This window comes from Bufo gargarizans, chromosome 9, assembly GCF_014858855.1.
Source record: "Bufo gargarizans isolate SCDJY-AF-19 chromosome 9, ASM1485885v1, whole genome shotgun sequence".
NCBI lineage: Eukaryota > Metazoa > Chordata > Amphibia > Anura > Bufonidae > Bufo > Bufo gargarizans.
In genome coordinates, this window is record NC_058088.1 from 22355548 (window position 1) to 22371015 (window position 15468).

The window sequence follows — 15468 nt, forward strand, 5'->3', positions numbered from 1 at the left end:
ATACATTCTAATACTGTACTGAGCTCCTGCTCCGTACAGTATTAGAACGAAGTGACTTAGTCCAGTGACCACCTCATTGTCCTTAGTGGTCACATGTGATGTGCTAGAACGGCTTGTCACTGTTAATGAAGTACTAATAGTGACGTTCTGTTCTAGCACCTGTGACTGCTGAGGCCAGTGGTTGGCTGCAGTGGTCACGAGGCCAAGCTAATTCTGGTGATGTGGGGGTCGGAAGTTGCTGGAAGTGGGGCAGTGGCGCTGCAATGGCAGAATTGCGTACGGGTGAATTTTATTTTTAATAGGGCACAGGTTACAGCTCTTAAAGGGGTCGTCTCACTTCAGCAAATAGCATTTATCACGTAGAGACAGTTAATACAAGGCACTTACTAATGTATTGTGATTGTCCATATTGCTTCCTTTGCTGGCTGGATTCATTGTTCCTTCACATTATTATACACTTCTCATTTCCACGGTTATGACCACTCTGAAGTCTAGCAGCAGTGGTCGTGCTTGGAAACTAGGCTTTGATATTTGACCCCCACTGAGACCTCCATTGATGTACCAGGTTGGGTTGCCATCGTTAAATTCTTCCTAGCTCTTTGTACCCCAGGAATCTAGAGAACCCCGTCACCGACCAACATCTTAGTCCTTCGTCAGTGATCTCCAGAGACGGCCGGCTTTCTTCTTCAGACGTGATGTGCTACCATCTGTTTTGTAGAGCACAATACTCCAAAGATCTAAAGACCCCATACATTAAATGTTCCTGATGGCCTCTTTCTTTCGAATGACTTTAATTTTTATGAATGGAAGGTGATTATCGCTCACATCCTAGAAAAGCGTAGAGATAGAATTGGAAACAGAACAAAAAGCCTTGATCTCAGTTTTAACGTTGTCCGTATATTCACACAATATGAATAGAGAAGGACTGACAGGATGTCCCTCTGGAGCGAGGCCTGGGCTCGCAGGAAAGCCACGGAGGTTGTGGGAGCCCGCTCTATCGTTTTGCAGGGTTCATTTATTTATTGGTTTTCTGAGGGTCCGCTCAATGAATAGTTTTCATATCGGTCGGTGATGGTTGCTGTCTAGGACAACAAAGTTAAAGGGGTTCTGCAGTTCTTTTAAACTGATGACCTGTCCTCTGGATAGATCATCAGCATCTGATCGGCGGGGGTCCGACACGCCGATCAGCTGTTTGAGAAGGCAGCGGCCTTCTCACGGTTTACCACTGGCCGAGTGACGTCACGACTAGTATCACTGGCCTGAGCGGGGCTAAGCTCCATTCAAATGAACAGAGCTTAGCCGCGCCCAGGCCAGTGATACTAGTCGTGACGTCACTGGGCCTGAGGGAAACCGAGAGAAGGCCGCGGCGCTCCTGGAGCGCTGCTGCCTTCTCAAACAGCTGATCTGCGGGGGTCCCGGGTGTCGGTGTCAGTGTCCAGAGGATAGATCATCAGTTTAAAAGAACCGCAGAACCCCTTTAATGCGGCAATCCGGACATAACACATGTATAGGTCTGACTGGAGATGGTGTGAAATCCCATAAATACTGATAGATGCTTCTATGTGGCCCTCACCTGTGGAGATAGCTGTTCATTCGAGTTCCATATCAATAGAGAAGGGAGGCAGCCATGGGGAGTCACCGGACCACGATGCTCCCAATAGATGTGGGTCTCACACCTAGCCTGTGGATAGGCTATGAATGCTTCCCATAGGAATTGCCCTTTGAGCGATAATTTTTACGTAGCATTTTAACTGTGAATTGCGTTTTTTTTCGTCTTTTGTTGAACTCCATAAAAGTTACCATATTTTGGTTAAACTGGACTTTACGAAACAAGTCTGATTTGTATTGGTTCTACATTCTGCGCACCAGGTGGTAAAGTATCTCTGCGTCCTACGAGGAGAAATTAATCTCCCATCTTCTGTCACATTAAATCCCGGCTGAATTATTAAATACTTTTCGGAGCGGTAGAGGCTGGATTTGTAGCTGGTACAAAGGTGAAGTTTTCCGAGTATTGACTGAAGTATTGATGACCCCCCCCCTCCCCCCCTCGAGCCTTGGGTCTTGTTGGTTGGCTGCAGAGATATTGCTGTCGGTGGTTTATCTCGACCTGCTGAACTTTTTGTGGTATGAGGATTTCAGCGTGATATTAGGTATTAGGACTTTGTGATGATTTTGAAAGCTCTTTTAGTTTTTTTTAAAGGGCTTATCCACCATCGACGACCTTTTGGCCTAACTCCCCCCTCCCCTCACAACGCCAGGTTTGCAGAGGGAAAAGTGCTTACCTGCTCCGCGCCACATGGTTCCAGCTCCTTCAATAGCCTGCTGCGCGTGCTTTGGTCCCGCTTTTCAACATCTGGTTTGATGGGGGCCACATGTGCCCACTGCAGCAGTCATTGGCTGTGTCCCCCATGCATCGTGTCACCTCCATCAATCCAAATATTCACAAGCGGGACCACAGCGTGGCAGCGGGTGACAAATGAGACTGTGCAGCGGGGAGCAGGTAAGTGGGCTTCCCTCTGTAGGTCTGATGATGTGGGGTCTGTCGGCACAACCAGGGATTTTCCTTTGCTGACATACTGTCAGCCTATCAGGGAGCAGGGACGTCAGGCCAATCAGGTGTCACATGCTTCCTGTCAGTGGAATATTTAAACAGGCAGCGGCTGGCATCAGGTGCCTATTATTATTATTATTATTATTATTTATTATTATTATTATTATTATTTATGATTATGTATTATTATTTATTATGATTAATTATTATTATGATTTATTATTATTTATCATGATTATTTATTATTATTATTTATGATAATTTTTTATTATTATTATTATTATTATTAATATTTATGATTCTGTATTGTTATTATTATTTATTATTATGATTATTTATTAAGATTTTTTTATTATTATTATTATAATTTTCATATTATTATTATTATTATTATTTTGTATTATGCCTGTGATTGGTCTTCTTTGCCTCACTAGTGTGTATTGTACTATTGTTTGGATTCCTGGTATAATGACTTTTCGATTGTCCCTGACCTCGCGGCTGACTGGTTTTGTCTGTCTGGTTTTGACCTCTTTCTGTCTTACTACTCTTTTACCCCTCTAGGTTTAGGCCCCTGCACTTAGTCAAGTCAGGGACCGTCACCAAGTTGTGGGCCTTCATTTAGGGTGGATCGTGCAAGTATGTAGGGCCAGTGGAGTGCAGGGCTGCACTTTTTCCTACCCTACGTGACAACAGCATAGCCAGGGTCTGGCAGTGCTATATGATGCAGGCACTTCTTAACAAGTATAGATACAAACAGATACCATCTGTATCTCTATATGATTGACTGGCATGGTATCCTAACCATAGTTTGGGCATTAGGTTTTAATGATTACTAATACTGTTATTTTAAGGGTCTTTTTCTCTTGGGGAATTAATTGTTGCTATAGTAAGACTCATATATATTTTTTTTAATACCTTACACATGCGTAATATATATGGTATGAATATATCCTCTCTAAACCCGAAAGATTAAGGGGGTCATTTATTATTAGAGATACTCCAATTTTTGGCTTACACCTTCAGATTTGCGACTTTTTCCCGCTGATGCCAGGTCGTAAAAAAGGCAGGGTGGCAGGGCCGTCTCATTTATCAGTTTCTATGTTCTCTGTTTTAGGGATAGAAAATTATCTAACACTAAGTCAGCAAGGAAGCTTGTGTAAATTTAGGCCGGTGGTGGATACACTGAAGTTACATAGAGGCAGGCGGCTCTACAAAACTTAGGCGCATCATGCTCAAGGGGTATGAACGCCGTATAAATGTCTCCATAACTGTTCAGAGATCTGTGCGTCCAGTGGAGCTGATTCTAAATGTTTGTTCAATCGAGAGCCTCTGTTTCTTCGAGGCCAGGCCTCCTCCATTGTATTCTTACTGTAATTAGGAGATCGGAGTGGCTCATTGATACCTCACCATCACTGCGCACCGGAGAGAATACTAAATACAGTTATAGAGGATTTAATGACATTTGGGTTGAGATTTGACAATTACAAGTCATCCCCGAGAACAAGCCTAGCCCTGTGATGGCTAACCTCCGGCACGCCAGCTGTGGTGAAACTACAACTCCCAAGATGCACACTTGCTTGGCTCTTCTCAGAACTCCACAGAAATGAATAGAGCATGCTGGGAGTCGTAGTTTCACCACAGCTGGAGTGCCGGAGGTTAGCCATCACTGGCCTAACTGAACTTGCCAAGAGTTTCAGGCCTATCGGGTCAACATAATTATACAGCAACTTTTTCCAGTGGGGAACGAGGATTGAACAGGTTGGATTTTTTCCTCTTTGATCCCTCGTTTCCTCGGAGTGGTTGACTGAATCCCACTACCCCAGTCCCCCTCTGATCGAGCGCCATCGCACCCCTTGGTGGAATCTGTCAGACACATTGTGGCTTCCACAGATGTGACCAGAACCTTAAAGACATTGTATCTTTGCACGCAGTCATATGAGAAGAATAAGACCCGTAGAGGAGGCAGTTACATTGTTGATGCTAGAACACGTCCGCTTTTGGCATTGGCATGGGACTGACAACCCTCCTGATGTCTTCTAGCAGTCATTTAGATCATTTTCCACTTACGGCTTTGTATTATGTTTTACTGCATACCGTTTGCTTGCTTTTAATGTATAGTTTGATGACTATGGGATGTGTTGGCAGCATATCATCCACCCAGACACGATCCATGTCTTTCTTCGCAGGACTTCCTCTCGGACATGGCTATGACAGAGGTCGATCGCTTCCTTGATAGAGAGCACCTTATTCTCCGTGAGAACACACTTGCAACTAAAGCCATAGAGGAGTATCTGAAACTGATAGGACAGAGATACCTCAAGGAATCCATTGGTAAGACTGTTCGTCGTTCCCTCTCTTCTTGGTGTCATTGTAGATACATAAAATGCTACAAATAAGCTTGTCGTATGCTCAGAGCCACGTTCATCCCTTCTCCTTTGCAGGTGAGTTTATTCGGGCTCTATATGAATCAGAGGAGGACTGCGAGGTTGACCCCATGCGTTGTCCACCTTCTGCCCTGCCCGATCACCAGGCCAATCTCAGGATGTGCTGCGAACTTGCGCTTTGCAAAGTCTTCAACTCCCATTGGTCAGTGTCTGGTCATGTGATGTCATTTCCAGGAAAAGAATAAGACATTATATGTTAGTCATTATCCATTACATTTGACTTTTCCTCTGTCTCTTTTCGTGCTGTTCACATCCCTTCCTCTCTGTATTTCCCATCCTTGTATTCTTATTCACCTTCACGACTATTTTCCTCCTCTTTGTTGGTCATTATGTGTTCCCACTCCCTCTTCTTTTTCATTTTAAAGTTTACCTGGCACCTACAATGGAGGCAGCCATATTGGTTTCATAGGACACCGGAGCGGCCTTCACTTTCTGTAGATGATAGGTACACTTTAAGTGTTTGTCATGTCTTGTTTTCTAACTCCTCTTTTTTTTTTTCTACCCGTTTCCTTCCTTTTGCCATTCTTAGTGTGTTTCCCCGGGAGTTGAAAGAGGTCTTTGCTTCATGGAGGATGCGCTGTGCGGAGCGCGGCCGTGAAGACATAGCAGATCGACTCATCAGTGCCTCTCTCTTCCTCCGCTTCCTGTGTCCGGCCATCATGTCCCCCAGCCTCTTCGGCCTGATGCAGGAATATCCTGATGAGCAAACATCTAGGACCCTCACACTCATCGCTAAGGTCATCCAGAACCTGGCCAACTTCAACTTCAAGTGAGAGTAGGGGCAGGGGTGGGGAGTGGCACAGGGAGAGAGAGGGGAGCGTTAGACCCAGTCCATTGGGGTGACATCCTCGCCTTGAACCTTACAGATGGACAATACCATAAGGCCCCATTCACACGTACGCAATTTCGAAACGAAATTGCGGACCCATTCATTTCTATGGGGCCGCATTTCCGTTCCCGAAAAAATACAACGTGTCCTATTCTTGTCCGCAATTGCAGACAAGAATAGGCATATTCTATTATTGCCGGCAATTTGGTTGAAATTGTCCCTTTTCATCGAGTGCACGGCCATGACTGCTTCAGGGATCCATTGTTTAGACATATAATGCTACGTGATAACACACTTTACACACTTCACCCTTGGTGACACTGGAGACAACAAGATGTCTGAGTTGACGGGTGGTTACTTTTGGGTACGGAGACTGGTCCATCAGTTTGACGGGTAGGAGTTTATTTTGTGCATATGGATCAATACTGAGATGCCGCTCTCATCAGATTCAGCAGTAAGGAAGAGCACATGTCCTTCATGAATGAGTTCCTGGAGACGGAGTTGGCCAATATGCAGAATTTCCTGTATGAGATCTCCAACATGGATGCGCTGACCAACAGCAGCAACTTTGAGGGCTACATCGACCTGGGGCGGGAGCTGAGCACTTTACACGCCCTGTTATGGGAAGTGATTCCCCAGCTGAGTAAAGTAAGTATAAGGATATTTATGGCAGAGGAGGCAGGCCTGCGCATGCGTGCTATGAAATATACTGTGTAATATATTATACTACAGTATTCTAGATGATGTAATATACTGTAGTATATTATACTATACTATGTAATAGAAAGTACTATTCTAGGTTGTGTTATTTTCTGGAATACAGCGGGGAGATTCTCATACGCCAGTACTGATCCCCCTGCGCTGGAGTAAGATGCCTCTTAATAATGTAGTTGCATCCCTGGCAGTTCATGTGCCAGAAATTCAGGTCTATACCAGCTAGGAGCTATAGCTCATGCCAACTCCTGGCATAAGTTATAGTAAATCCTGGGTGCTGTGCTAAGCCCGCCCCTCCCTTTAAGCCCTGCCCCTTTTCTCACCACATTTGAACAGTGTTGAGACCCTCTAAAAGGCACAGATATGGCGTGCGCCATAATTTGCAACTTTTTTACGTCACCACAGACATTGATACATGTCCCCCATAGTGTTAGGCCTCATGCACACGACCGTATGTATTTTGCAGTCCGCAAAAAACGGATCCTCAAACAAAGGCCTCATGCACACGACAGTATTTTTTCACGGTCCGCAAAAACGGGGTCTTTAGGTCCGTGATCCGTGACCGTTTTTTTCGTCCGTGGGTCTTCCTTGATTTTTGGAGGATCCACGGACATGAAAAATGAAAAAATAATCTAAGTCAAGTTTGCCTTTGAAATGATAGGAAAAAAAGGAAACACGGATCACGGACGCGGATGACAATCTTGTGTGCATCTGTGATTTTTCACAGACCCATTGACTTGAATGGGTCCGTGAACCGTTGTCCGTGAAAAAAATAGGACAGGTCATATTTTTTTCACAGACTGGAAACACGGATCACGGACACGGATGCCAAACGGAGCATTTTCTGATTTTTCCACGGACCCCCTGAAAGTCAATGGGTCTGTGGAAAAAAACGGAACAACGGCCGCGGATGCACACAACAGTCGTGTGCATGAGGCCAAATACGGATGACGTCCATGTGCATTACATATTTTGCGGAATGGAACAGCCGGCCCCTAATAAAACAGTATTGTCCTTGTCCGTAATGCCGAATGGAAATACGAACATACGGAAACGGAATGCACACAGAGTAACTTCCGTTTTTTTTTGCGGGTCCATTGAAATGTATGGTTCCGTATATGGTCCACAAAAAAACCCGGAACGGACGCCCAAAGAAAATAAGTTTGTGTGCATGAGGTCTTGCTATGTAATATACTGTAGTATACTATGCTATACTATGTAATGTGATCTATTATTCCAGGCTGTGTAATATAATGTATATATAACATATTATTGTAGGCTATGTAATATGGTGGACATCCGCACTCATTATGACCATATAATAGGAAAGTTGTTATCTGAACGCCCTGTCTTACTAATATATCATTTGCTCTTTTACAACTATTGGATCAGGACGCTCTTATAAAGCTGGGGCCCCTCCCTCGCCTTCTCAACGACATTAGCCTAGCGCTCAGGAACCCCCACATCCAGCGGCAGCCAAGTCATCAAGAAAGGCTGCCACCTCCAAAACCCGTTGTCCTGAGGGGGCCATCAGCGGAGCTCCAGAGCTACCTGGTGCGAGACCTCAACAGGTGTGTACCTGCATAATATATCTATACCGAAATGAAATCAGGAACCCAGGCGGATGTCATAGCTGTAGCAGCAGTACTGCACTGTCTATAAAGGAGGAAGAATGCAACCCTACCTGATCGTTGCATTTATTGCATTTTCACTTTTTTCTCCCCTCAGCTCCATTGACATGACCCGTCTACCTTCACCGACCAAGGACAAGTCCTCCAAGGATATGTTCTTTGTGTCGCGTCGCCCACTCACCCGTTCCTCACCTGCTTATTGCACCAGCAGCTCAGACATCACTGAGCCAGACCAGAAGATGCTGAGTGTGAACAAAAGTGTTTCCATGTTAGACTTGCAGGATAGCCGCATGAACAGTGTGTCCAACCTGCAAGCTGTAGGGGACCTGCTCAACTCCAGTCAGGCCTCCATATCCGGGGGACTTCGCCCAGGGGGCCGGCTCTCCCAGGGCAGTGGGTCTAGCATTGCGGCTGGTCTGCGGCTTAGTCAGATGGGAGTTACCACCGATGGGCTTTCGGCTCAGCAGCTGCGCATTCCCTTGTCCTTCCAGAACCCGCTCTTCCACATGGCCCCCGATGGCCCAGCTGCACCATCCTCTCACCCGCCTCCTCACCGGCCGGACCCTGGAGTAGATGCCTTTGCCCCATTCCATGGCTACAGCAAGAGTGAGGACTTAAGCTCCGGAAAGCATCTGCTGCACAGTCACAGCTACAGCGACGAGTTCAGTCGGCAGGGGTCAGAGTTCAGGTACCAGCCCCGCTAGGGGGCGCAAGATTGGGGTGTAGGTGGGAAGAGTAGAGAGGTGGTATGACACATCACTTTATATACATATATAATCATATATGTATATATCACTATATATTTATATATAGTTATACCATATCTGTGTCCCACGTCCGTGTCCTACACTTAGTACATAACACAACACAGACGAAGGCGTTGTTCTCATATGAAAACATCTTCTTTGGTCTCATTCAGCCCTTTTAGGAGCTGCCTCATTAGAGAGCAGCTTTCCTATTGTAGGTGCTTTTTTTTTGGGGGGGGGGGGGGGGGGGGGGGGTCATGATGCAGGTCAATGTAGCACAGCCATCACTTGCATTGTGAATTGAGAACCCTCAGCCAAACTGAGAGTGGCATCTTACATCTAACACTATAGGGCTGTATAGAGTAAATGAGCAAGTTACCCTCAGCCGATTGGTCAGAGCTTAATGGAGGCCTTCACTATGCATTCAGAAAGTCTTCAGACACTTTCCCTTTTTTCACATTTTGTTATGTTGCAACCCTGCGCTAAAATAAAAAAAATGAAGTTTTCCCCCATCAGAATTTTAGAAATGTTTGCAATTTTTTGTAAAAAAAAAAGGCAAAACTTACATTTTGCATGGACATAAGTATTCAGCCTCTTTCCTATGACATTTGAAGTTTAGCTCTGGGGCCTTCCATTTCTCTGGATTGTCTTTGAGATGTTTCTACACCTCAAAGGTGAAACAAGTGACAATGCATATCAGAGCAAGCGCCAAGCCATGAGGAGGAAAGAACTGCCTGTAGAGCTCAGAGACGGGATTGGGTGGAGGCACAGATCTGGAGAAGGGGACGAAAAATGTCTGCTGCACTGGAGTGACCTCCATAATTCTTAAATGGAAGAAGTCTGGAACAACCGGGACTCTTTCTAGAGCTATCCGCCCCTCCAAACTAAGGAATTGGGGAGGAAGGTCCTTGGTAAGACAAGTGATGAAAAACCCAATGGTCACTAAGCTCCAAAGATCCTGAGGGACATTTATTAAAGGAGTTCTCCAGGCGTTTAATATTGATGACCTATCCTCAGTATAGGTCATCAATATCGGATTGGCGGGGTCGGACACATAGCAGCAGCAGAAAGAGAGATGGGAGACGTCACGTGCACGCTCCGTCTCCTCATACATCTGATTGGCGGGGATGCCGGGTATCAGACACCCGCCAATCTGATATTGATGACCTATCCTGAGGATAGGTCATCAGTATTAAAAGCCTGGAGAACCCCTTTAAGCTAACTAAGCCTCTATTGTTGCATTAAAAAAGTCACATATTATGGCGCATTTTTAGGCTTCTCAGCACTTTTCTGAAGTGGCGGCAAAAGGAGCTTGGCTTAGCAGAAGTGGGCGGGGCTTTGAGCCATTTGCTGTTTTTACTTTAACTTTTGCCATAAAGTGGCGGAAGTTATAGCTGAAGTCTACTCCAGCCTGTAGCTGGCGTAAGCTTTAGTTTCTGGTGCACGACAGGACAGAGATTTGTTAACAGGCTTCTGCCTCTTAATAAATCAAGCACCTCTCACACCAGTGCAAGGAGATCTAGACTGGCGGATGTGTGCAGATGGGTGAAACTTCCAGAAGGTCTACCATCACTGCAGCACTCAGTCTAATGTGTATGGCAGGGTGTCCAGAAAGAAGCCTCTCCTGAGTAATAGACATGAAAGTTTGCAACAACAAAAAAGCACCTAAAGGGCTCTCAGAGAAAGAACTCTGTTCTGATGAAGCCAAGAATGAAAGTTCTGGCCTCAATTCTAAGCATCATGTCTGGAGGTGACCAGGCACTGCTCTTCACCTGCCCAGTACCATCCCTACAGCGAAGCATGCTGGTGGGGACAGGGAGAGCGGTCAAACTTGAGGGAAAACTTAATGGAGCAAAATAGAGAGATATTTTTAAGAAAACCTGATCCAGAGCTCTGGACTTCAGACCACAGCCAAGACAACACAGGAGAGGCTTAGGGACAACTCTGTGAATGTCCTTGAGTGGCCCAGCCAGAGCCCTGAACCTGGAAAGGATCATCTCTGGAGAGACCTGAAAATGGCTGTCCACCAATGGTCCCCATCCAACCTGACAGAGTTGGAGTGGATCTGCAGAGCAGACTGCCAATAAGTCCCCAAATCCAGGTGTGCAAACCTTGTGGCATCATCTCCAAGAAAACTGGGGGCTATAATCACTGCCAAAGGGGCTTCAACCTAGTCCTGAATATAGGGACTGAAGACTTATGTCCTGAGTAAAGGGGCTGAATACTTATGTCCTGAGTAAAGGGACTGAAGACTTATGTCCTGAGTAAAGGGGCTGAATACATATGTCCGAGTAAAGGGGCTGAATACATATGTCCTGAGTAAAGGGGCTGAATACTTATGTCCTGAGTAAAGGGGCTGAAGACTTATGTCCTGAGTAAAGGGGCTGAAGACTTATGTCCTGAGTAAAGGGGATGAATACTTATGTCCTGAGTAAAGGGGCTGAAGACTTATGTCCTGAGTAAAGGGGCTGAATACTTATGTCCTGAGTAAAGGGGCTGAAGACTTATGTCCTAAGTAAAGGGGCTGAATACTTATGTCCTGAGTAAAGGGGCTGAAGACTTATGTCCTGAGTAAAGGGGCTGAAGACTTATGTCCTGAGTAAAGGGGCTGAAGATTTATGTCCTGAGTAAAGGGGCTGAAGACTTATGTCCTGAGTAAAGGGGGTGAATACTTATGTCCTGAGTAAAGGGGGTGAATACTTATGTCCTGACTTATGTCAATCAAGCCAATAATTTAGTTTTTCCTTTTCAAAAAATTTGCAAAGGTTTCTCCCATTCTGTCCTCACTTTCTTATTATGGGATTGAGTGCAGAATGATGGGGAAGAATTTGAACTTTTTAGTACTTTAGGCCACAACTTAACAAAATGTGAAAAAGTGAACGAGCCTGACGACTGACTGAGCGCACTGTCCGTATAATTGTTTGTGTGCAGGCAGAAACGAGTTGTCTCTGATTGAAGAGAAGCAGCGAGGAGAATCAATGGGCATTAAGTGTTCTGCTTTCCAGGAACACTCGTCAGTAGCTTATTTTATGATTTACAATATAAAATTCTGTTCAGTTGCATATTGACCACTAGATGTCACCGCAGCACTGAATGGTAAAGAACAGCTTGTTTTACAACTGCTGCAAAGAATGATTTGCACCATGTCATTATGACTGGTATAAGACGAGTTACAGTCTGACAGTCCTGTGTAACAGAAGGGAGGGTAATGGTCGTCAGCTATGTTAAAGCTTCTTTCTCACTAGGGTTCTGATTTTACTTTTGGAAATCGAGTCAAAAGCAACGCTTCCGGGAAAATATGGAAAAGAGATTTCCTCCAGTTCAAATCAAAAAATGTCTACGTTATAAATCAATGTCCGATCTCTTTGAGAACCTTGAAACGCGTATGAGCCCAACTAGGGGGTATCTCTGATTAGGCTGATACCTGCAGGGCAGTCACCTAGACGGTGGCGCTCGAGAGACATGTTCCTTCTAGAGGAAAGCTAGTTTGCTCTATGGTTCTTCTTAGAAGACATTGAGTTTTCAAAAAAAAAACTTTGATATGCCATACAGACATAGCAAACGTTTTGATCTGTGGGGGGGTCTGAGTGCTGACAGCTCAATAGAAGTCTATGGGCCGGTCTTGAGTCCGTCCTCTGCAGCGAGGAGAGAAAGCACAATATAAGAGCAATCGGCGGGGGTCTCAGCACTCACACCTCACTGATATAAAAACCTTTGGTACGTCTCTATGACATATCACAAATTCAGTGACCCTTTAAACTTTGGTATATATATTATTAGGGTAAGTGGCATCTTCCACAGCTTAAAGGGGCTGTCCAAGATTTTAATATTGATGGCTTATGCTCATATAAGACCATCAATATCTGATCAGCGGGGGCTCAACACCCTGCACTCCCACTGATCAGTAGCTCCGGTGCTATGTCCATTGTGGTGCTGGTAAGTGGAGCGCTGCTCCCATTCAGTCCTGCAGGTTCCAGCCCTGTCCACTACACAATGGAGGGAGCTATGTAGTGTCGGCAGCAACTTCCAGCATCCATGCTACTCTCAAACAGCTGATCGGAAGAGATGCAGGGTGTCGGACCCCTGCCGATAAGATATTGGATAGGTCACCGATATTAACCCCCTAGGGACCCAGCGATTTTTCATGTTTGCGGTTTCATTTTTTTACTCCCTGTCTTCCCAACGCCATAACCTTTTTGTTATGTTTCTGTTCATGTAGCCATATCGGGGCTTGTATTTTGTGGGACAAATTGTACTTGCTAACGGCACCATCTAATAGAGTACATATTGTAGTGGGAAGCTGGAAAAAAAACGTGTTGGAATTGGGGGGAAAAAAAACACAATTCTACCATAGTTTTATGAGTTTCATTTTTACGACATTCCCTATGCGGTTAGACTGACCTGATAACTTCATTTTGTGGGTAGGTACGATTACAACGATACCATATTTATATACTTTTTCTTGTGTTTTAATATTTAAAAAAATAACTTTGTTTTCACCACCATGTTCTGACCCCCATAACTTGTTTACAGTTACGTCCATAGAGTTACGTGGGGGCTCATTTTTGGCGGGGCCATCTATACTTTTTATTGATACCATTTTAGCATGCATGTGACTTTTTAAACACTTTTTATTTAATTTGTTTTGGTAGGTAAAGCGACAAAAAATGGCCATTGTGATGTTTTTTCCATTACTCTGTTAGCCATATGGGATAAATATACTTATATTTTAATAGTACAGGCATTTTGGGAGCCAGTAATTCTAATTATGTTTATTTTTAATATAGGCAAAAGGGGCGATTTTAATATACAGTATATATATATTTATTTGTATTTATTTATTTTAGCTTTTTAATAACTTTACATATATTTTATGTTGCTTCTTCCTTAGACTTGCATTGAATTAAAGTTGCAATCTATGGGAGATTCACTCCATAGGAACATCGCTGTGGCAGGCCTTGGATCCTTCAGAGCTTCCCAGGGCTGCCACAGCAACAAAATGGCTCCCTCAACAATGACCACGGCACCTGAGGGGTTGAATGTCCATGATCAGGGACATTACGGACAATGCCACCGGGAAGGCATCTGGTGGCTATGGCGCCCACTCTGCTTCTGCTTCTGAGCGGGTGCCATCTTTAAAGTGAGGACTACTGCTGTATGTGTATGGCAGAGGGCCTGAAGGGGTTAAAATCCCGAAAATTCCCCTCTGAGGCCAAATGCACACATTGCATAATATGGGCAGGTTTGAAACGCGCATTTATATTTGTATATAAAAGTCTCCTCTACACGATGCAGAAATTTTCCATGCGTAATTTGGCCTGCGGTGTGGATTTTGAAAGCGTGACAATTTCACTTTTTCTAATACAAGACAAATCCCCAGGAAAACGGCTATGGATTTTAACATGGATTCGTTGCAGAAATCGACATGAAAATAAACACGTAAAATCTGCACGTAATACATTGCAGTGTGCTCGTGGCCTTAAGGCTATGGACACTTTTGTGTGCTATTTTTATTGCATTGCATGTATTTTCGGACAAAAACCTTTCTGTAATAGCTTTAATTAAATATTTGAATTGTTTCGCTTCAGAAGCGTGTAATACAATACATTGGAAACAGCTCAGTGCCATTCAGTGTCACTCCCGGGCTCCCAGTCGATTCAGTCTCCTGTCCCTCTTGTCATCTCAAAGCGCAATTAATATTTGATATTATCATATTTGATATGAATTCGGCTTGGATTCAGGAGAAGAAAAGAGGGCTGGAAATTATCAGGATTGACACTGAATGGCATCACGCACTTTGCAGTGTATTGTATTACATGCAAGCTGCAGAAGGAAAATGGTTAAAAAATGTATATATTTTTTTTCATAGAACACATGAAATGCAGAGGTGTCCATAACTTCTAAAGCAGGGATGTCAAACTCGTGGCCCTCCAGCTGTTGCAAAACTACAACGCCCATCATGCCTGGGCATACTACAGCTATCAGGGAATGATGGGAGTTGTAGTTTTGCAACATCTGGAGGGCCATGAGTTTGACATCCATGTTCTAAAGCAACCTGTAGCTCTTCTCTCCTTGCCTGCAAAATGTCCAGAAACCTCCTTGGCCACCACAAAATCCCATCTAGTGTAAAAGAGTAGATAGAAGACAAGTTAGCGTGTGGGGGGGATGATGCAGCTTCAGTTGCAAGATGAAACATCAGGAAAGGAAGAGGGGTCAGAAGCGGGACACATCTGATCGGTACACAGCATACTTCTGACATCTCACTTGGAAGTGCCTGCAAACATAGATCGAGGATTCATGCAGGGTCGGACTGGCCCACCAGAGGATCCTCCGATGGGCCCAAGCCCTGAAAATAATGGACCCCTACCAAAACAGGGCCATTAAGGTCCTGTATGCAGAGTAGGTGGGCCCTCAGAATCACTTCCTCTGATGGGTCCAAGAGGGCCTCAGTCCAACACTGGAATTATACATTTAGCCAAATGATGCAAAAGGAACATGGAGGACCTAAGACCTGCAGGTTACACACAGTTTCTGGCCGTACAACATGTAGAAT

The 15468-nt window shown here is 44.7% G+C and overlaps 1 protein-coding gene across 12 annotated transcripts in view; it reads left to right on the forward strand.

Annotated features, from left to right (window-relative positions):
- Positions 1 to 15468, forward strand: part of SYNGAP1 (synaptic Ras GTPase activating protein 1) — a 198006-nt gene that overhangs the window by 162133 nt on the left and 20405 nt on the right. For 8 of the 12 annotated variants that reach the window (XM_044305739.1, XM_044305745.1, XM_044305744.1 and 5 more), the window contains 6 exons: positions 4738 to 4882; positions 4993 to 5137; positions 5525 to 5764; positions 6271 to 6472; positions 7925 to 8109; positions 8267 to 8857. In XM_044305739.1, the coding sequence (XP_044161674.1) occupies positions 4738 to 4882; positions 4993 to 5137; positions 5525 to 5764; positions 6271 to 6472; positions 7925 to 8109; positions 8267 to 8857 (1508 nt within the window). The remainder of the gene's footprint in view (positions 1 to 4737; positions 4883 to 4992; positions 5138 to 5524; positions 5765 to 6270; positions 6473 to 7924; positions 8110 to 8266; positions 8858 to 15468) is intronic. The other 4 variants (XM_044305740.1, XM_044305746.1, XM_044305741.1 and 1 more) reach the window with 3 other exon arrangements.